This window comes from Alligator mississippiensis, chromosome 10 (assembly GCF_030867095.1).
Source record: "Alligator mississippiensis isolate rAllMis1 chromosome 10, rAllMis1, whole genome shotgun sequence".
Classification (NCBI taxonomy): Eukaryota; Metazoa; Chordata; order Crocodylia; family Alligatoridae; genus Alligator; species Alligator mississippiensis.
In genome coordinates, this window is record NC_081833.1 from 27,717,356 (window position 1) to 27,741,036 (window position 23,681).

The 23,681-nt window shown below is 45.1% G+C and overlaps 1 protein-coding gene across 1 annotated transcript; it reads right to left on the reverse strand.

Moving 5' to 3' along the window:
* Positions 1 to 460: 460 nt before the first annotated feature.
* Positions 461 to 23,516, reverse strand: SF3A1 (splicing factor 3a subunit 1). Its single transcript, XM_006268929.4, has 16 exons — positions 23,350 to 23,516; positions 20,237 to 20,349; positions 17,564 to 17,768; positions 16,696 to 16,953; positions 16,129 to 16,203; positions 12,623 to 12,773; positions 11,890 to 12,083; positions 8,415 to 8,532; positions 8,112 to 8,297; positions 7,595 to 7,716; positions 7,199 to 7,441; positions 5,533 to 5,740; positions 4,668 to 4,819; positions 2,973 to 3,074; positions 2,784 to 2,855; positions 461 to 1,104 (listed from the first exon to the last, which is right to left on the reverse strand). The coding sequence occupies exons 1-16, from the start codon at positions 23,410 to 23,412 to the stop codon at positions 1,003 to 1,005; spliced, it is 2,364 nt and encodes a 787-aa protein (XP_006268991.1). The 5' UTR covers positions 23,413 to 23,516; the 3' UTR covers positions 461 to 1,002.
* Positions 23,517 to 23,681: the final 165 nt, after the last annotated feature.

Below are 23,681 nucleotides of genomic sequence, written 5' to 3' on the forward strand. Positions count from 1 at the left end.
TCTAATTTGGATGATCCTAAAAGTTCAGAGAATGTATTATAGAACAATGAAGACCTTCTCACATACTCAAGGATACCAAAGATTAGCTGACTGCTTGGAGCACACTGAATTGATTCACCTTTCAGAAAGTATAAAGACGGCAGTAACAGATTTTTAACCCCAAGAACTTTCAGCATAAGCACCCTAAATGGAACTGCAGCTAGACTGCTGCATAACTGGGTTGGTCTTAATATATTACAAATAACATCTAAATGTGAGAACTGAACAGTTCCAATTGAAATATTTCTCACCAAGATTGTGATTTGTTTTAAAAAACAGTCCAAACTGTTCAGGATGAATATAAAAGTTACAGCAGGATAAAAAAATGCCATATCACATTTATCAAAACTTAAGTATAGTCATTCATACTAAAGAAGAAGATTCAAAGCAGAAATCAGTGCAAGACACTTTTGCACACAGATTTCAGAGAGGGAGCAAAAGGTTTATTTGCCAATGTCTTAATTTGAGTCTGTTACAAAAGTTAAATTAAAAGATTAGCATTTTAAATCAGGCAGGCAATACTCCCTGTATCATCATAAATTCTTTGAAAAATGAAGATTTTTAAAAAAATGCAACTTGGACAAGACCTCAGAATAATATGCTACATCTGTAAGGAATGAAACAGAGATATGTGAACACCAACAACAGCATTGCAGCAGTCACATACACTAAGTGCTTGCATGACAAACACTAAAAACTGCTGAGATTACATACTAAATCACAATGTCTATACAGCTTTGTCAGGGGAATATCAGCTCTCACTAGGCTTATAACCCCTCTGATTACCGAATATAGAATTAAGGACCAAAATATAGCCTACAGTTCCAAACTGGGGGTTAGTAAGCATGCTGGGCTGATGATGTTTCACCTGGTCACATTCTTCCTCCAAAGACAGAGGATCCTAGTTTTTGGTTTACACAGAACAGCAGGGCATCCATATGGCAGCTGTGAGTTCTGTGGCTTTTACTTCTTTCTGCCCCCTCTTTCTTTGAGTGCCAAGTGAATCACAGAGCCACTTGTCATGTTGTAGTAAGCCAAAGAGTTGGAGTCCTTGATGAAGATGCCCTGCAAGAGACAACAGAAAGCCTTAATACTCCCCAAAGGCCAGATCTAGCATTCTGGATCCTGTTCTCACTCAACCTGGGCAATTATGCAGTTCACTGCAAAATGCATGAAGAATTCAAGAAGATTCATAATGTAGAGCACAAATCTCAGCATCTCAAAGCCAGCAGTGGAGAAGCATGACAAGCCAGGTTTTAATACCGTTAAAATCACTGGCACAATGTACAGCACTTCCACATTACTATACCCAGAGTGCAAATGACAATTGTAATGGAAGATATCCAAGTATGTTTACTCAAAGAAAAATTATAAGCATTTGAAAAAAAACTTTTGTCAAACTGTTTCAGGTTGAAGTTTAACAGACCTCATATTTTTGTCCAGGGATGAGTTTCTGGACACTTTAGGGCAACGTTCACTGTTTTATATATCTAGATTGTGTGCGTGTGGGAACATACTTTTGCCATTATAAGCAAACAAATGACCAAACAACAAACAAAAACTCTTTAAATAACTCTATAGCCTCAAGAAAATGCTAAAATTTGACAGCAAGACATGCTCCTTTTGCTGTTCTGGTGAAGGTTTATTTAGACTTGGGAAGGTTATAACAGCTTTAAGAACTCTACGGCATGAATGGACATTATGGGCGCATCTAGACGAGCACAGATGTTTATTTCCCCAGGGACAATTAGCAGTGGCACATCTTGTGCCGCTGGTACTTGCCTCCAGGGAACACCTGTGCCATGCATGCTCTGGTGCACAGGTTATCCTGGGTGGGGTAGGGAAGGCTGGGGCTAGCAAGCGTGCTGGCCTCAGCAGCCTCACATGGGGTCCTGGGGAGTTCCCGGGGTTGCAGCCACAGCAGGAAGCCTGGCCAGGAGCCAGAGCATAGCTCCAGGCAGTCAGGCTCCAGTTTTGGGTGCCATGCACTACCGGCACATGCGCCAACCCACTTTGTTTCAGCATGGGGGTTTTTTTTACCCCAAGATATCCCCCCTCCCTCCCATTCTGCAATGCAGCAGGGTGGGGAATGCCTGCACGTGGGGTATGTGGTGCTGCAGACGGGTCTGCAGTGCCACATACCACACGTCAATGCTTGTCTGGATGTGGCCTATGGTTTTAAGTATTGAGGTTTTTTGTGGGGGGAAAAAAAGTAAGTAATTTCAACATTTTGGTGTTCTACAGACAAATAAATGATTTATGTGACTTTTTAAAATAAGAAATAAGAAAACTCAATAATTCACCCTGCATGAAGTCATTGGAGTACAAATCATGAATGCTCTGTGCATTCCTTTGCATTGTACACTCAATGTGGCAAGGCTCTGAAGGAGTGTTTGCCTGGATGAACAAAGGAAACTAGTATACTTGGACAACAAAGGTCCCAAACTAGCCTTTTGTTAGGCTATACCAGCATAATTTCAGAGAAAGCCTGCTGGCTTCAGTAGATTTACACTTGAACTGTCTAGGTGACACTTGGCTCTGCTCTAGCCAGCAAGTGCACTTAATGAGGTACGGTCCTCCATGGAAATAACATGCAATGATATAATTAAAGACTATATTAAAATGCATACAAACAAGAGACTGAGTAAGACTACTCTCTCTCACCAAGTGTACTGTAATATTAAAAAAACAGGTGTGCAAGCAGCAGGGCATCAACTGAAGAGTTAACATAGCCACAAACTCACCTCATACTGTAGCTTCTGTTTCCCTGCAGGCATTCCTGTTGCTTCATGGATCTTAACCTTTATAACAGAGACCTGGAAATAAGCAAAAAGAGCTCAAACTCTCCAGCACATGGCATGTCAGCAGGTGGTAAACTTCTGTCCACTTCCAGCAACACGATGGAGTTAAGACTAGAATGGCACGTCACATACCTGATCTGAGAGTGGGAGGGTGAACACCAGCACTTGGCCATTCAGCTTCCATTCTGTTTTGTCCTGCATGTTGGGAACCTGAACTTTGACTGTGACTGGTCCCTAAAAAAACAGGCATACACAATGAGAAACAAACAGCAGGAAGGAATTCAATTCAACTTTAACCTCCAATTCACCCTCAACATGGACACAGTCCACGAAAGGAGACTGATATGGTTTAATACATCCTTGCCATCTCTGTGTTTGCGTATCTCCAAGTAAAAGCTGCTCAACATCCTTTACCTTTCCTTAATTATCATTAATATCTGACTACTGCTTCTCTTCACTTTAGGGAAGCAATCTCCTTTTGGTCTTTAAGTTGTTGCATACACCCGCTTCTTTCCTGCCAGATTTAAAATAACTCCTATTGATGTAGGCATGGTGACAAGAAAAAACTAAATTTATTCACATGCATTACCTCTTCATGAGTCAGTTACACATGCCAGCTACCTTCCACATGTGAGCCTGTAGATTTATAACAAAGAGCAACTGGACAACTTAGGTGCTATTCAAACTATGCAGAATCATAGAAAAATAGGGCTTTGTATCACGCAACCTAAATTTAACTCTTGTTGCCAGTTAAGATTAATACTTTTTGTCTTGCTCCCTTTGGACAGAGAGAAGAGTATCATCCTCTTCTTTATAACAACCCTCCATGTACCTGAAGACTTATAAAATACCCCCAATAGTCTTCTCTTCATCAGACTAAATAGCTCTAGCTCTTCCAACCTTCTCTTGTAAGTCACATTTCATAGACCTCTAATAATTTTTGTTACTCTTCAATAGACTCTTTCCGCTTCATCCATAATGTTTTGAAGTGCGGTGCCCCAAACCTGGCAAACTCCAGGTGAGGCCTAACCAGTGATGAAATCGAAGGATCACTTCCCCTTGGGGGCTGGGATGGCACGGGTGCCAAAGCACAGGTCGCAAGTTTGAGGTCATAGCAGAAACGCTCATGGGGCAGCTTTGTCAGATTCCAGTGAATCTGTGAATTCTGCTAAATACCTTGTTGGAAGGGAGGGCAGGAAGGATTACTTCCCTTGACTGTCAAGTGATGCTCCTATTTAAAACAACCAGGTAGGCCACTTGCTTTCTTTCCTTTCTTTTTTTTTTTGCATAACTAACACAGTCATATTTAGCTTGAGGTTCACTATAACACATGGACAACTTTCCACAGTACTGCAGTCTAGCCAGACATTTCCCTATTCATATCTATGCATTTAATTGTTCCATCCTAAATGCAGCAATTTATACTTGTCCTTATTGAATTTCACCTGATTTACTTCAAACCATTTCTATAAGGTTATTTTGAATCCTACTCTTAATCGCCAATGAGTCTGTTACCTATTCAGCATGGTGCCATTCGCAAACATACTAAAATATGAACTCGATTTCACCTTCCAGTCATTAAACTGTTAAATAGTATCAGATCCAGAACAGACCTGGGGGAACCCCACTTGATACTTCCTCCCAGTTTGAAGTTAACCCTTTGATTCCTACTCATAGAACACCCACCTTAAACAGTTTCATTTAGAATTATTTTCTTTGCTTACTTATGAAAACATCATGAGAGATGGTATCAAAAGCCTTGCCAAAGTCAAGGCAGACTGCATCCACTGCTGCCCCTCATCCACTAAGCCTGTGACCTTGTCATACCTTGTTCCTACGCAGAAACTCCTCCTCTGGCATCAGGCTGTCTTCAGTTTTCAGTTTCTTTGACACAGGTTCATCATCCATAGGTGGTGGTGGGTGAGGAGGCATTGGTGCTGGCGAAGGTACTGGAGCCACGGGAGGGGCTGGGACAAATGCTGAAAAAGGATGGAATTATCTTCAAAGCAGTTTTAATACACATATACACCCACCCACTCAATATGCAGTGACTGTTCCCTGAGCATACATTATTTCAATTTCTGTGCCAGTGACCAGCAGTGGTCATTAAAAGACAAAAAGGGACTTCTAGTCATAACAGATGTACAGTGCTACTAAAGATCTTCACATGAATACATGTATGGAAGAGGTCCAGGGGGAACTAATAAACAGCACGAGATATTTCTGTGGCTCACAGGGGAATTTAAGTGCTCTCAGTCTGGTGTACACTGTCAAAAATAGGACAAATCTCAGTGTACAAGCAGCACAAAGTTGATTTTACTAATGTGCCTTCCAAACCGAAGTATTAAATTTCTGGTAAGCCAAAACAGAAAAACCATCATTATTCACTTGCCAATAACTCATCTTATAGTACTGAACATCAAACTGACAATAAAATAGGAAGTGCCATCCAGGACATTTGGGTTTATCCTACTTTTTTTGCAAGAAAAATAGGATTTTTAAGTTTCACCTAGACCGGTCACCAGCAGACAGCAGCTGGGACATTCAAATAAGCATCTTCCCAGAAAGGTGGCAAGGCTAACAATCTCACACACATTTAACATGACAGCAAAGTTGAATGTTGAACCCCAAAGCCATGTTAAACAAAAAAGTCAGTCTATGTAATTAATGTACATTATTAGAAGTCACTAACCTGTTGGTACTATCATAGGAGGTGGGCGAGGGGACATGAGGGGAGGAGCAGATGGTGGCATTGGGACAACATTGATGCGTGGAGTATGTATTATCGGTGGCATGGGGGTAGCTATGACAGAGCCTGGAGGTAAACGGACCACAGAAGTCATGGGGGGACGAGGCATGACAGGAACTGCAGAAACAACTGTGGCACGGACAGGTGGCATCTAGAAAGAAGAGAGATTTTTATTACAACAGGCAATTCTGCGTACTCAGAAATTCAATCTTTCATGCTCCTGACAACTGTAAATTCCCATACATTTAGAATCTCTTTGGAGGAACAAAAGCCTGGAGACTGAGGTATGTGCACTTCCAGTTGCCATTCCTGTTCCATCACCCAAAGCTCATTAGGAAGTTGGTTTTAAGTATCAGTAAACACATCCGTAGTAACTTGTGCACTTCCCACTCCAGGGGCAACTCAAGGGTCACAGTGCAACACAGACAGACACAGAAAATCTCTCAACAGAACCATGCAGCAGAATGCTGCCAACCTGGTAACATTAAGACAAATTCAGTGGGGAAAACAGAATGAGATGTCCAAGAAATGTTCACACCCAATGCAGATGACTAATTTTACTTCAAAGTATGGGTTTTGCCCTTTAATCTAGATTGCCTTCCTTTCCACCAGAAAGCTTTTTCTTGGCTTGATACGTCAGTGTCACATTTTCTTCCTTTCTGATTTGTCACTGTTAATTTCTTCTCTACTCAGCTTGAGGTCATCCCTTTCCAAAACCTCTATAGCTGGATAATACTAAATTTATGTTAAATTTCTAATATCCTCTAATTTGTTTCTATGGTTAATTTTATGGTTTAAAACCAATTTGGCAGATCAAACACACAACTTGTTCAACATCTGTTTCCACCCAGCACCCTACAATGACTGTCAGCTGTAACAAAGCCTAGTTCCATGCCTATGTCCTTAGACCAACACAGCTACAACCTAAAACCCTAGTTCCATTTAAGTTCCAGCAACCAAAACGCTGGCTTGCATCCATAGATGCTTCTCAAGCAAATCCCGGGACGTCATTCTCCCCCTGTACTCCGCCTTAGTGAGGCCGCAGCTGGAGTACTGCATCCAGTTTTGGGCTCCACAATTCAAAAAGGATGTGGAGAAGCTTGAGAGAGTCCAGAGAAGAGCCACGCGCATGATCAGGGGTCAGGGAAGCAGACCCTACGATGACAGGCTGAGAGCCCTGGAGCTCTTTAGCCTGGAAAAGCGCAGGCTCAGGGGTGATCTGATGGCCACCTACAAGTTTATCAGGGGTGACCACCAGTATCTAGGGGAACGTTTGTTCACCAGAGCGCCCCAAGGGATGACAAGGACGAATGGTCACAAACTACTACAAGATCGTTTCAGGCTGGACATAAGGAAGAATTTCTTTACTGTCCGAGCCCCCAAGGTCTGGAACAGCCTGCCACCGGAGGTTGTTCAAGCGCCTTCATTGAACACCTTCAAGATGAAACTGGATGCTTATCTTGCTGGGATCCTATGACCCCAGCTGACGTCCTGCCCTTTGGGCGGGGGGCTGGACTCGATGATCTTCCAAGGTCCCTTCCAGCCCTAATGTCTATGAAATCTATGAAGTATCACAACCGTGTGCATCTCTAGAAATAAGACTGCTTACTGAGGGAGGGCGAGGCACAGAAGTGATTGGTTGAGCATTAACTGGGGGATTTGAAGCAGATGAGAGAGGTGGAGGCTGGGGCATTTCATTGGGTTTGCTGGGTCCGATCTTCTCCTTGCTGTCGTCTTCTGGCACCAACCCCTTGGCCTTATGGATAGCTTCAATCTGCTCTTGCAGGGTGATATTGGCCTGAGCAGCCTGCTGTGTACGGGCCATGCTGCCAGAGTGGCCATCCCAAGTCACCTGGGTTGGGTTAGAAAGAAAACAGAATATATATCAAACTGCTAGATAAATCAGGATTTCAGTTTTACAGCAGGAACAAACAAGACTATGGAGACTCCCCACTGCTGAAAATTCAGAACAGCAGGAAAATTTAAAGCAGGCTTTTCACTTTACCTTTTCCTCTGGCTTCTGGATCTCCTCTTCTCCAATCTTTTTACCAATAGCAGTTTCTTCCACACCAAAGATATCGGTACGGCGCTCTGCCAGCTGTTTCAAGCTACTTTCAATATCCAAGCCTTCAGAAAGGCAGAAACAGAGAAAGGAAGGAGTTAAAAGGCATATTTTCTCGTATGATGAACCAAGACAACAACCAAGCCTTGTTAATTCCTTTCAATCCATTTTGTGCTGAAGAGTCCAACTAAACTGCTACCAAAAGCCTGAATTTAAAGTTGGTGGTGGCTGGGCAACAGCTCGTTATAATATTAAACTTTACAAAAATGTTAACTTCATTGGATGACTGTCTATTCCAGAATAATCACAATACATACGCTAACTAGCACAGTATAAAGAATGGCATTTAAAAATATTTTAAAATTATGTCCCTACTTACAAGGGCTAGTTAATTAATGACAAGTCAGGAACTGGGTTTTAAATGAAAAAAATGGAGATCTGCAAGAGGCCCCAAGCCTACCTGGGGCATAAACTTCATCGTCACTCTGCTTTTCACGAATAGACCGATCCCTCTGCTCCAACCAGCGAGGATCCAGAAGCCCAATTCGCATGTGTTCCTGCATTTTACTAGCAGGAATTTTCTCTCCGGTGATGGGGGAGACAAGATACTCATCTGGGGCTGGTGCAGGTGGTAAAGGCTTGGAAGCTGGAAGAAGAAAGCCACAGTGTTAAGTATATCACTCCTTTACACATTTTAGTAACAATTGTTTGTTTGACTGTTCTGCGACTAAGGAAGCCATTCACTGTCACTGCTCTGGTTTACCTTTTGGATCGTAGTCCTTCCGCACAATGACTTGATCAGGAGTGGGGGGAAGAGGTGGTGGCATTGGAGTTTCTGGGGGAGGTGGAACTTTTTGACTCTCATCTTCATCATCTGAGCCCTTTAGTTAGAAGAGACGCATAAAATTATCAGCTTCAGTGATCAAATATCCTTGAACACAGAATACAGAGCAATAGCACTGGTTTGTTTTTTAGAATTTCCTGTGCACCAAACGAATTGAGATCATGCTACCAGTAATGCTTCTGACCCTAGACAACTTGTTTGGGACAGCTTTGTGGAATATGGACATTACAGAAATTGAGAGGTTTTTCTCTTTACATACCTCCTTTCCTTATTTTTCATTTGTTGATATAGTTACGTCACCTAAGGCCACTGGAAGTATCTTACAAAGCTGGGTGTGTAATGGGACCCAATGTCATACAAACAAATGGAAACCTCATCGCTAATAAATTACAACCTGCAACTAAACAGTGATCCCTATGTATCTTCAGGAATTTTAGTGATAATTCAAAGGTGAAGGGAGCCTTGGCGTTGCTGTAAGTTAGGAAGGGGAGCAGGGAGTTTGATTATTGCCCAAAGGAATCTAGCACTCCACACCTAGCTAAATTATGGTAGCTCTGATCTCCAACTCTGGCATCAGAGGACTACATTTAACCACTGTCCTTGCTCCTTGTTAGCAGACTGGTAACATTTAATATTTGAAGGGTTTCTGACAGTGTTCCCTATAAGCTGTGTGGTGTGTGCGGCTGCGCAGGCATGGTCATGCGGCATTGCCAGGCGTGCCTGCGCAGCTACGCACGCCACACAGCTCAGAGGGAACACTGGTTTCTGGAACTGTCAAAATTACCTGCTTTGTTGGCCAGAGTCCAAGAGAAACCTGCCTGCTTTGTCAGGTGAAGCCCAAGAGAAACCTGGAATCCATTTACCCTATACCAGGGATAGGATAAGTGGTCCAGGCCATTCTATCCCACCTGTGGGGGCTCTAAAAGTTTAGAAAATACTTATCTGCTCCTGGCTGCCTGTTAAACACAACAGGAGACAGGGGCAAACACAACAGGAGACAGGGACAGCAGAACCTAGGGAAGCTGGCAGCAGGATGCAGCAGCCCAGCCCTGCCCCACCCCCAGCCATTTCCCTGCCTTCCTGCCCCAGCACCACCTGGCTCCTGGTTGCATTGCTGGACCAGGAACTAGGGGCCCGTGCCCATACCCCGGTGCGTGTCTGCATGCGGGGAGGGACTGCGCGTGTCTGCATGCAAGGAGGGAGGGGTCTGTGTGCACACATGTGCATACACATGTAGGGAAGGACTGTGTGTGCATGCATGCATAGGGAGCGACTGTGGGTGTGTAGAGGGATAGTGTGTGTGTGTGTGCGCGTGCGCAGGGAGGGACGGGGGGGTGTAGGGCAAGTCTGACACGCACCTCATCATACACATGCACCCCACCTACCCTTGCACTGCCATACAGACACCCACACATCACACACCCCAGCCACCCTACGCCCCCCACAAACCCCATACCCACCTGCACACCACATGCTCCCTCCCCCTATACCCACACACATCCACCTCCAGACACACCCACACCCTCCCCCCTCCAAACCTATACCCCCCCCAGAGTAAGACTTCATTTTAAGCCATTATATACAATCAAACCTCTGTGTATGTACACTACACAAACACATGTAAACCAGAACAAAAATATTTTGATATCAAATTAATGAATAGTTTAGACATTCACATTTTAGAATATAATCTGGTATTTTTCTGGGTCCAAGATGGCAAACACCTTGGTAAAAGGAACATTTCTGGGGGCAAGGGGAGGGACTTTCGGTGGCAGAGGTCAGGGGTCGGTGGGGCGGGACTTCCAATCACAATATGAGGACCAGGGGGCAGGACACTTGTTAAGGGGCTACCCCGTGTAGCCCTCAACAGCTCGCCAAAACTTGGTAAGTGGCCCTCCGCCCAAAATAATTGCCTGCCTCTGCCCTACACTTTTTATTGTATGCACACCCATATGTAGTCCCACCAAGTCCTGGGACCTTTCACTGAATCTCATCCTTGCCAAGTTCTCCATCTACGAAACCAAGAAGAAGGTGCTGGTGGAGGGGAACTCAGGTGACTGTGGGGCTGTTTTTCTTTCATTTAACTGTGCACTTATCTGGGCAGTTTCACTGGGCAGCAATCACAGCATTCTTAGATGCTAAGTTTGAGGGGCAGGGAACACTATCCTGTGTTCCCTGCTCAATGTCCCCCCTGGGAATCCTAGTTTTTAACCTGCACTCCCATTCTTGTTTTTTCATATTTTGTGCCAAGGATTAAACAGTTAGGGAATTAGTGTCTTACCAACCAACACTGAAGGGGCTTGTAGTGTTTCTGGTAGGCCTATAACAGTGATTGACAACCAGGATGTTGCAGCACCCTAGGATAACTGAAGATTCTTTTAGAGGTGGTGAGGGATGCCACAGAATTTTAGCACTGTTTGGTGTGCAAATGTGATCCACAGGATAAACTCAACAAGTTCACATAAGAATCCTTAGTTTAAAAAACAAACAAACAAACAAACAAACAAAAAAAAACACCTGACCTGTTGTGATGTGAGTTCTATGCAACAGAAAAATTGCTGCATTGTTTTTTCATAGTAAAAAAAAAGAAAAGAGTGAAAACTTAGAGCTGGCATTTTCTGAGACATGCCTTGAGCCAAAAAAAAAAAAAAAAAAAAAAAGATTGAGAAACACACTCACCATACCTGCATAACAAACAGACCTGAAACCTGTTATCATTCAAATGATAGCATTCATTCCTGAAATTCTCACAGAAATTGTATTTCTATGGAAAAGTCCTCACTTTTTTAGTATAAGAGGGTAGTGAAGAAAACAGATAAGATCAAGATTTAATTCTGACCTGTGGAAAACAGCTCATTTAATATCTAGGCCAGCAGCTCTCAACCCAAATGAGGGTTGTGGGGGCAATACTGGTGATGCTGCACAGAAAAGATGAGCTGCGCTGCATGCCAGGAGCTCCCCTGCCTCTGCGCCACCACACTCCGCTCCCAGCAGCGGGACGCAGAAAGAAAAAAAAAAAAAGGTGGACCACTGATTTAGGCACTGAGGGTATGAATGATGCATGCCCCTGGAGGCTGGAGGGCACAGCAACTGCCCACAGGCAGCGGCAGTGGTGTTGACAGTGGGGGCATGGTGATAGTGAGCGGGGACTGCCTACAAGCAGCCGTGGTGGCAGGGGTGGCAAGCAGGAACCACTCACAGCCATGTCAGCAGCAAAGGGGGAGCAGCAACCACTCACAGAAGCAGACGGCAGCCAATCTTGGGGGGGCACATGCCCCCTTACGTGTTGCCTATGACTGAGGGATTCTATTTGTTGAGAGCTTAAAGTGCCCATGAACCACAATCAAATGCTATAAAATTAAAGTAACTGTGATCATTCACACTAGATAGGTACCTCATCCATATCCTGCACTTGTGTATCTTGGTCTAGTTGGGCTGGAGTCTCATCTGTCTTTTCCTGCTTTTCATCTTCTTCATCTGACTCCACCTCCATCTCTACTTCTTCACTTTCACCAAATTTTTCATAGCGTTCCTGGATCAGGATGCGGGCACCAAGTTCTTCTGGAGTAGTGGGAGGGGGGAAGTTCCCTGCAAGATGGTTAAAAACACATACACAACATATCACCACTGAGGGGGACTCTTTATCACTTATTAATTGCTCAATATGCAGATACAGATGCTAACCTGTTCCCTAAAGAAACTATTTATATTTAAAAAGGAAAAAACAGAACAGGACTGATAAAAATGATGAACAAAAAGATATGATAGCAGGTTTAAAGTGAACATATCAGCAACAATCACTACATGACATTAATGAAGCCCCTGAGTTCAGGGATATTTGTTTTCACTGGAACAACTGACAACAATATAAGCCTCTAAATAAAAACAAAATGACTTTTCTTGTGAGAGCATTGGTGAGATCATTAACTATGAAAGAAAAAGGACCCCAACTTTTACCTCTAAAAAGCCTTTTGACTCATCTTAAGATATATACTTGCTTCTACTCTGCACAGATAAGGAAAAAATTCACTTAAGCTTTTTACTGTAATACTCAAAAGGTAAGTGTAATCCCCACTGAACAGATAGAGAGCCAGATTCCTGAAGGAATTGTTACTTATCTTTCATACCTTGTTCATTGGGCTGGAAGTCTACTGTTTCCACCACTACGAAGTCATGCCAATCAATCTGGGCATAGGCTACACGCTCCTTTTCCTTCTCCTCCTCCTCCTTCTTCCTCTCTCGCTCCTGGAACTTGGCCCACTCTACTCTGTAATACACCTGCACAAGTGGGCATAGGGAACCAAGTCATGGAAGTGGGAAGTATGTCACAACATAAAGACAGAACACACTAGGAACCACCAAACCAAGGACACTTCCATATGCTCCTCTCCATCCCCACCAGTATCTAAGAAAGTAGTGTCCACTGCTTGTTATAATCTTGGTTAATAATATCAGCTGTATGAGAACGCCAAAACTTGTGCTATTTGTATTCTCCCCTACTTATTACTAGGGGTCCGGGTTTTCTGTTTGCCTTTCTGTTTAAAGGAGAAAAACCTGGGAAACCACAGGTTTCTTGTTGCAGGCTGGCAAAGTTCCAGCTTGCAAGGAGCTGCTTGGGCCCAGGGGGGAAGCAGGATGCAGGGGGAGCCACATGCATGTGTGTGGCATGCACGTGGCAGCCAGGCAGCAGCAGACAGCAGGTCCCACAGCTCCTTTTGGGTAAGTCAATTGGGGGGGGGGGGGAAGAGAAGTGGACCACAGACGCATCAGGGGGTAAAGGGGAGCAGGAGATACATGGGGGAGCAGAGATGGGGGGCAGGGCACATTCCCCCAAGATTTCTGTGCCCATCACGGGGCTGCAGCTGAACTGGACCAGCTCCAGGCAGGAGCCACCTCGGCAACCCACCGGGCAGGACCCAGCGTGGAAGGGAGCACCACACTGCCATGGCTGCCAAGATGAGGTGCCCCCTGCCTGCCGTGCAGTAGCAGGAGGCACAACTCTGTACTGCTGTGCCTCACCTTGGCAGCACAGTGTCTTACAGCCAGATCTTGTACACTGCTGTGGGCATAGAAATCTGGGGGAGGCATGTACCCCCCCACCCTCCCCACACATCACCTATGACCCCCCCCTTGCCACGTCACCTGTGCTGACCCCCCCCCGGTGCCCACATCCCCCTTCTCCACACACCCACCCTCGTTCTCGTACACTAAGGGGCAACAGTAGGGTTGAGGGGGGCGTGGGTTGGGAATGAGGTGCAACAGCATAGGAAGAGGCAGGGTACCAGCATATCAGGGCTGCTTAGTGCCACAAAGCATTGGGGGGAGGGGGCCACAGCCAGACCTGCATCCTGGTGAGTAAAGGGGACAGGGGTAGTTCTAATTTTCCATGTTTAAAAAAACCCCAAAATCAAATGCCAAAATATATAGGTACTTAGAATTAATGACTGAGGCAGTGTTAGGCTTCCAAATTGCTTGAAAATTGTAAATATATCAATATTGTGTTCAACTATATATAGTAGCATTTCATTTTAATTTGTGGAAAAACACGGATTTGGAGAATTTTCAGGGTTTTCTCTATCCCCCCCCAATTGAGAATTTGTGTTTTTTAAAAAAGAGAAAACCAGGATCCCTGCTTATTACTATGTAGTTTTATAGAATCAGCCACTCTAAGATTTTAATTCTAAACCACAATTATGCATACAAGCTTTCCTCCCCCACTGGCTATCAGAATCAGGTCTACTTCAGTTCACATCACCTGTATGCATGCATGTCTGCTATGCAGCTAGGTTGCTACTTTATTGTAGTAAAGTGAGTAAAACACAAAGTACCAATACCACACAGTTACTTGACATGACTCCATATGACCTTCTAATTTTCCTCACTTTATTTTGCTGCAACTTACTAGAATCATCAGTTATTACAATTATGAGAGCTCTGCTGAGTACAATTCTAGTAAGTGATGCTGACACACTCAAGCAGCCACATAGGCATAAAAAAAGTTAACTGAAGCATCAAAATAGTGGGTCTGATCCTGCAGCAATTAGACAAAACTTGCAGTGATGTCAAAGACTGTTTGCTATTGCATAGGTTCAGCTATATATGTAAAGGCAATATGAATATTATTGAGAATTCTAAGGGTCATGCCTCAAATACTGGCAAAAATTCACAAGTTCCAGAGAACTTTTATCATTAAACAAAGTCACCTGCCAACTACTAAAGTAGTTGCTCTAGGGAAAAAAAGCAGCATTTAAGAAGAGGAGGTACTATCTATTAAGACTAGTGGTGCACCGATACAGATTTTTCCACCCGATACCAATAGCCAATTTTTAAGGAGGCATATTGGCCAACACCGATCCGATTTCTGATACCCAGCCCAGCAGTGTGGAGAGCTACCTCCAGCTGGTAAATCTGGTATGGTGGAAGGGAAAGGGGAGGGAAAGTGCTGAGGGGGGCAGATCAAGGCTGCCACAGTGAGAGAGGGTGTGGGGCAAGCACTGCCCAGCCAGGGCGGGCCAGATATGGTACGGAGCCACCATCCATGGGGGGGGGGGGGGGGGGGAGGGGCGCACACTTGACTGGGAGCCACTGATCCAGTAGCTCCTGCTACTCGTCCAGGAGCAGGGGCACGTGCCCCCAGATCTGTGTGGGGCATGGCAGGCTGGGGCCAGGCCTGTGCCAAGCTCTTCCCGATGGGGTGGGGCTGCGCTTGGGGGGGGGGGGGGGGGGGCGTGCGTGCCTGCAGCCACAAATTCACCATAGACCTTTTCCAGTGCAGCCCTGCCCCGCCAGGAAGAGCTTGGTGCAGCTCCAGCCCGCCCCGCGCAGATCTGGGGGTACATGCCCTCAGCCCCAGCGGAAGCCGCCGGGTAAGCCACTGGACCAGCGGCTGGCAGAGCAGCACACAGCTGCTTCCCTCACCTCTGGACGTGCTGCAGCTCCGTGCCGTGCCCACCCCACCCCGGCTGGGCTTGCTCCAGCCCCACACCCTCTCTCATCACAGGGGCCTTGATTCCCCCCACCAGCTCCTTCCCTCCCCCCTCCCCTTTCACTACACCAGACTTACCAGCTGGAGGCAGCTCTCCATGCTGCTGGGCTGTGCTCCTCACCACCTGTACTGCACTGCAACTGTGCGCATGCATGGGCCATTTATCGGCCTGATACGGCCAATTTCTGATATATTATGTTTCTTTATATCAGTGCCCAATGCATCAGTGCACCTCTAATTAAGACTCTAGAAGTAAATATGCCAAGGAAGTAATATTGAGATGTCAAGACTGTAAGCTCTTTGGGAAGGAAAAATGTACAACTCTGAAATTATGCAGTGTACTGTATAAGTGAATGCACAGGCCAGTTTATTTTCCCCATGTTTGAAAGCCTATTTAAAATTTCCAGTGGCTCTGTGCCACTGATATGTCAACACTGCCTGTGCTGAACTCTGCTGCCAGTTAGACTTGTTGTAATAAACCAAGCAAGTTTCAACACCATGCATTTCTGTAAGTGCACTACAGGCATATCTTTAGTTCTTCTACTCGAAGTCGCTGTTAATTATTTCTGGTTTTGAGCTCATCACCTCTAAATAACTCGGGCTAGAACTTAAACATTGAAGTAGTTGTAGAAATTATCAACAAGTTACCTGATCCAGGACTTCTTTGGGATTTTCAGCTTCCTTCTTAAGTTTGATAAGTAAGCCTTTAGGTGGAATCAAGATCTGAAACACATTTTTCAGGAGATCACCAGTGACTGTCATACATAATAGTTTATAATTAAGTGCATTGTCCTCAGCACAAGTTATCCTGTTACTACAGTAACAAAAATAATTCTTATTGCTGGATTCTCTTAAGCTAAATTCCATTTCTCTTCTTACTTCCCTGATTTTAACTATTACCAATTCTTGGGCATAAGATGTTGGCTCACTCCCATTTCATCCTCTTCCTTACTTTTATCTTTATCACAGTAGTGCTTGATGTTCCCAACTCAGGGTTATACTAGACACAGTACAAATTTTTCCAAAAGAGCCCAAAAACATATATTCATGCCCTCTACCCAAAGAAAGGTATTTAAATAAGTGGTCATCCGTTTTGTGTCTTTTTAGTCTGGCTATTATTTCCTACAGCTCAGTCCTTGAAATCACTTTTGCAGCCAAATCATTCAGTGTGGCACATGATATGCTATCCCAACAAGGGAGAAGTCCGCAACATACCTTGGTGTACTGTTCAACCAGTTTAGTGAAATAGTTAAAAAGACTATGCTGTGGTCGCAGGAAGTCAAACTGATAGTTCCTCTGTTCTTTCTGCATCAGCTGAGTTAAGAACTGTCGGCCATTTCGAGCTACAAACTGTGCAGTCAACTTCACCACATCCAAGTCAAAGGCAGAGATGGAGGGAGGATCAGCAATGAACTCAAATTCTGGAGGTGGCTCCTTTGGAACAACTGTCTCCTGGATCACCTGAGCTTGCACCTATGGAAGGGAAAAATGACAGCTCAATAACCAATCTGAAAAAAAACACCTATTACTTTGTCCTTCTTAGTAATGCTTGGGAAAGCTGATTCTGCCATGGTTTTTATTAATGGAAAGGGAAAAGGTTTTAAAAAATACCCATAACTGCAAAGGAAGGCAAAGGTAACACTGCAAAATATAGCTTACTGTAGGACAGGGCTACTGAAGCAGATAAAAAGTTACTCAGGCAATTAAGAAAGTTGGGAACAGAGGTGAGAATTAGCTATGCTCTCCTAATATGGACATTACTACAGAAAATTTAATCACTTGCCTTCTTTTGTTGGTAAGTTCAGCTCATGGCCACTTTCCATCTAATTCATGCTTGACCTAGATCAAGATTATTTATTTAAATTTAATCAGCAGCCTTCTGTACTCCATACTGTGAGACTAGTCAATATAACCGGAGAAGAGAGTCTTGGAATAACTCCCTTGGAACATACATGCATGCAACAAGTCCCACTACACTCCTTGCAGTGTTCTTTCAGCGTTCTTGACTGAAGACTACATCAGAACAGAGGAACTGATTCCCTATAAACCAACCTTTGAAAAACAGCAAAAATGAACAGTTTACCTTCTGAGGAAGCTGTTGCTGGGTACTTTGCTGCTGTTGCATGACCTTGGGAACAGCAGCCGAGGGCTCCTGTGCCTTCCCCTCCTTGAACTCACTAACTTTGTGCCGGTAGTATGCATGGTAGGGATCATTAGGATTCAAGAAATTAAACTTTGGGTTGTTTATTTCATTCTGGCGAATTCGAGCTTCAAACTCTGGACCATTTCTAGAAGTGGGGCAAAAAGATTAATTTAGCACAGAGGGGATTCAACTGTTAACTCATCAGTTATTAAAAGCTATGTCTATGCACCAAGTTCCCCTCAGAATAGAACATTTATTTGCATAGGAACATAGTGTGATTTCTGAAAAAATGCAAATAAATCATAATCAATACAGCGGTCAACTGCTGACCAACACATTTTTTACATGCAGGCATTTGGCCCACCTGTTTTAATTTCAGCACAATATTGACAATATATTTTATGATAGTTAAAATCTTGCATCTCTAATTGTTTGCATTACTCAAATTTGGCTCTATGTCAGAGTTATATAGTGCTTATTGGCTGAGAGGAAAGTTTATGGATTAATGATTGACCATGCAGGTATTGCTACATCATAAAGTGCACAAGCACTAAAGAGAAAAGTGTTCAGAGCACAGCATTTTGCTGAGGTTCCTTTAAAAAGAAAGCAAAAACCTCAATATCGTGACACTGCTTTTAAGAATGCTAGAACCATACTTAGTAGCTAGCTGAATTTTTACCCCCTCCCTTAAACCAGCCACCACATTTTTGTCAAACAAGTCTGAGAGAGTTCACAGATGCCTTAGTTTCCATCTGTAAAACTTATATAGGCATAAAGCTTTTTCCCCACAGAAATGACATTATGCCATACCAGCAAATGACCCATAACTTCTTCCCTTTCCCTGCCCTCCCAACCTCCAAATAGCCATAAATAGCCAGTCAGCCCACTCAATAGCACTTGTATACCATATTTAACCAAATGCAAGATAACTCTGATTTTAAGATGCCCCCCCCACCAAGTAATCAGATTCCATACAAGGAAAATTTATTGCATCATTGGAAATGATAACATCTAACATAGTAAAGGGTAATCTTAAATTTGTCTCCCCTCCACTGCTACAGTACGTAAAGTACCGGCAGGGGGCCAGGCATCCTCCTTGTCTTCTCCCCATCATCCCTCCCAACTTTCTTCCCCTGCAGCCTGCTCACATCCCCCTCACCCTATGGTATCTGAAAGCCCTGAGACCTGCCTCTCAACAGCCTCTGCCCCTCCCACCCTTACTGTTAAACACTCCTAGGGAGGGAGGGGGCAAAGGCTGCAGAGGCAGGTGAAGACAGGGGAGAGGGGAAGTGGGGGAGGGGAGCATGTGGCAGCTGTGGCTCTGACCCTGGCTCCCACCTGGGCTTGGGGCCGGAGTCAAAGCTGCATCTGCTGCCTGCCCCTCCATACTCAAATCTAAGATAAAGCCCACCCCCCCACAATGCTGAAGGGGGGGGGGACGACACAAAGCCTCCTCTTGGATTTGCAAAAAATTTTCTTCCCTGTTTATATGAAAATATTACAACCTAAACAATTATCAAGGGTGACATTTATACACCCCCCAGTGTACACAATCATGCTTAGAGGTACATAACAACTGAAGACTGCAGCCATAATTTCAAGCATCTTTAGATCACATTTTAACTTTTTAAACTTGATATTCAACAACATCCCCAAAATGTTGAATGTCTCCTACTAGATTTACTGCATACAGACTGAATCAGTGCAAGGCCACATACTCACACTCCAGCAAGAAAAAGGTGAGAACAGTAAAAATCTTTGTTATCCAGCATTTAACTAATCAGAAATTCTATTAACTGTAATTTCTGGCAGGCCAGCTGGATGCTTGGGGGGGGGGGGGGGCAGAGCTCATACACAGCGGCTGCCACCACCCCCTGTGCGGTTTCTGCGTCCCCCCACATTATCTGAAAAATCCTGCTGGGTTTATTTCAGATAACTGGAATTTTTACATAACCAGCAATCCCCTTACCCCAGGGATGCTGGATAACAGAGATTTACTATACTTTGATTCTTGACATTTTATAACTTACTATTTGGTTTTAGTTATCACTGCACTTTCATTTAATTTAAATCTCATGGGGTAAAAATACATGTCACATTTGGATTGGTTCCAGATCAAAACCTGGGAGTGGCATAGCCCTGGACGCATGTAACTTGTCCTTGGACTAATTCAACTAGCCCCTATTGTCCAAGAAAAAAATGTTATATTGGATACTTCGCAGAAACCTGAAGTGGGACAATGGGCTTGTATGTCAGTAGGACCCTAGGATAAAAGGGTTATCCCAACACTTGCTTTTACCCACCGAATCACTAGTTTCTCTTTTTTGTTAGATTCTTGGCAGGTACTCCATTTTTCTTAACTGTCAAAAGATATAATCCTAAAGTAAGCAGAACCTTGCTTTTTTTCCCCTACCATCATCCTTCTAGCAAAGATCAGCAAGTAGATTTTGCACCTGAACTGGTAATTTATTATTTTGCAAGACTGCTCCAACTATCCCCATCCACCTGATGATGACGACGAACATGAAGACTGTCTCTAGTTTGTAGGTCTATGCAGGTATCATCACTTCTAAGGGTGTAAAAATCCCAACAGTCTAATGTAGTACCATTTACCTGGCTACGAAGCTAGCAGTCTTGTCAACAATATTCCTGACCTCCGGAGGAGGGTAAATAATTCCCACAACGGGTTTGGCTGGTGCTGCTTCTTCTTTTGGCTCCTCTTCTGGCTGTAAGAAGAAAACAGGAAGGTGGTTGGGGTGGGTTTTTTTTTTTTTTTTAGTGTTACTATGCTGCCTGCTCATTTAACCAAAGAAGTTTTGTCACACTGTGCATCATGTCGATGTGAAGATGGGATGATGGGAGAAGGAAGCTTATACTTTGCTATAGAACCTGCAATTAGCATATATCAGTCACATCGCGGATCGACACCGATAAAAGGAAAATTAACATTAATCAGTAATCAGCTTTTTCTGGCCAGTGTAGCTGATGTTGCTAATAAATGCTGCGTCTATGTGTGCAGCCACAGCATGCACATGGCCAGGAATGCAGCCTGGCAAGCAGCGTCCAGCTGGTAAGTCGGTGGAGGGGCAGGGGGAGATAAAAGTGGTGGAGGGCAGGGCAGACCAAGGTCCTGACAGTGAGGGAGGGATTGGGGCAGGGGAAGGTACAAGGCAAACCCTGGGGCCGGAAATGGGAAGAAGCTAAGGGCAGCTCGTCTGGCAGGTGCAGGGAGGGGGCGTGAGGGGATGTGCAGCTCCCTGCCGCTGCATACACCCCAGGGGAGGCATGGGGAGTATGTGCCCCCCAGATGCTGGGCCAGGGCTGTGTTCAGGGTGGGCGGTGCTGGGAGGGGTGGCTATAGCCCACCCCATAGCCACAATGATTCAACAATCATCACCCCTCCCCGTAGACTATTGCTTGAATACTCCAAAACCAGCATTTCCTTTTTGGACACCACAATTGATATCCAAGATGGTAAAATTCAAATCACCATGTATAAGAAACCCACAGACCAACATACATATCTACACAGAACCAGCAATAACCCTAAACACACCAAGAAAGCTGTAATACATAGCCAAGCTCTCCGATGCCACTGAATTTGCAGTGAGGAAAATACCTGTGACCACCACCTCACAAATCTCAAAAGGTCCTTCAACCAACAAGGACACTCCTCCAGAGAGATAGATTGCATTTTTGCCAGGGGATTGGAAACTGGCTAATGTGGTCCCAATTTTCAAGAAGGGAAGGAAGGAGGACCCAAGTAACTATAGGCCTGTAAGCCTCACTTCGGTGCTCGGGCAGATCTTGGAGAGAATCATCAAGGAGCACATCTGTGGGGGGCCTGCAGGGGAGATCATGCTCAGGGGCAATCAGCACAGGTTCATCAAAGGCAGGTCCTGTTCATTTTGGCATCAATAATGATTCCAAGATCCTTTTCTGCCTCTGCTCCGACAGGAAGGGAGTTCCCCAGCCTGTAGGTGTGCTGCTGGTTCTTCCCCCCAGGTGCAGTACCTTGCACCTGTCAGTGTTGAAACCCATCCTGTTCTCATCTGCCCACCCCTGTAACCTGTCTAGGTAGGTCCGACTGTAGGCTATTCCTCCTTTCTAGCATGCCCACTTCCCCCCACATCTTAGTGTTGTCTGCGAATTTGAACAGGGTGTTTTTACCCCCTCGTTCAAGTCGCTGATGAAGAACAAAAAATGCAAAACCTGCCAACACATCTCCTACACTCCCACAATAACTACACCCCACAACAGAACCATCACCATTCCTAGATCTTATATCTGTACCTCCAGAAATGTTATACATCTCATCCAATGCACCAGATGCCCTGATGGAAAATATGTAAGAGAAACCAAACTGTGCACCAGAATGAACTGAAAATCTATCAAAGACAAGAATGCCCAACTACCTGCGGGGGCACACTTCTCACAGGAAGAATCACTCCCTCTCCCATCTCTCAGTTCTAATCCTCAAAGGGAACTTACAAAACACCTTCTGTAGATGAGCCTGTGAACTTTGCTTCATAAATCTACTGGATACAAAAAATCACGGACTCAATATAAACGCTGAATTTATGACACATTACAACCTGCCTGACATCTGATTCACCAGGTACTTGCCTGACCTTACCTCTTATATTCTTCTCTTCCCCCACTTTTTCTCCCCTCCCCTTCTTTTCTGCCTGTTGTCTCCCTGATTTCCTACTATTTCCTTCTTCATCGAGAGACTCTTTCTTGCCCTGTATTATTATCTCTGTAATGTTTCCCTTTGGCCTTTTCTTCTCTGCTTTCTTCCCCATCCCTCCCCTGCTTTATCTCCTGTTTCTGCTTTCTACCTATTTACATTTTTGCTACATCCTCGCACACTTTGAGCTTCTCTCATTCCTGTTTTCCTGATCTCCAACTATTGTCTTTTTCACTGACAGCCTCTTTCTCATCTTGTAGCCTGTATCACTGTAATGTCTCCCTTTAGCCTTTCCCCCCTGCTCTCTTCCCCCTCCCCTCTCTGCTTTACCTTCTGTCTTTCTAATTTCTACCTATTTACATTCTCACTGACATCCCGCCACACTTTTAGCTTCTCTCATTTCTTGGGGTCTCTACGCCTGAAGAAGAGTGACTGTGCCCGAAAGCTTGATAAGAACTTTGCTCCAACTACTCAGTTGGTCTAATAAAAGAGATTGCATCTCCTCAAAGAGCCTTGTCTGCCTATGTCCTTAGACCGACACAGCTACAACCAGCATCCCTAGTTAATATGTAATTATTCTTCATGACCCATCTCACACAGGCATCACGCCCTGTTTCTGTGAGCCGCTGCACTTCAGTGGCTCGGGATCTCCACGGGTAACATGCAGCTTTGAGGCAACAACCCTGTGCTCTGCACTGGAACAGACATCTAGTGACCTGATCATAGTCAGAGTTTGACAGAACCAAAACCAGAACACGAATCTTATTAAATCCCACGACTGTTTGTAAAAGCCTGGCACCAGCAAAAATGAGTTAAAAACCGTATAAATAGAGGCGGGAGAGGGCTGGAGGCAAGGACGAGGGGGTCAGGCACCAGGCTCAGCCCGGGATGTGCGAGGAGCTCTCAGCAGGGCTCAGGCCTCTCGTGAGCCAGCGGTGCACCCTCCCCTCCCCCTCTGCCCCCGCTGCATGCTGGGAGCGCCCCTCGAGCGCTGCGGACTCCCTGGGGAGGCCCAGCCCCCGCCTCGCGCCGGTACCTGTTTGCCCTCTGGGGGCGAGGGCTGCGCCGGCGGAAGAGCCTGCACGGGTCCGGCCGGCATGGTGCCTCCTCAGGGCCCCACCGGGCCTCGACTCGACCCGAAAAGCGCGGACACAACTACGCGCACCCAGGCCCGCACCACCGCGCACAAGATGGCGGCAGCCCCGAAGGATGCGCACGCAGCCCAACCAGCGCAGGAGATGCGCGCGCAGCCCCGTGGAAGAGGGTGAGGTGGGGGTGACGTTCCGGGGAGAGCAGGGGGCGGGATTTGGAGCGTTCTATTGCGGGAGCTGCTTCAGGGCCCTCCGAGCCTCCCCTCGGGAGGATGGT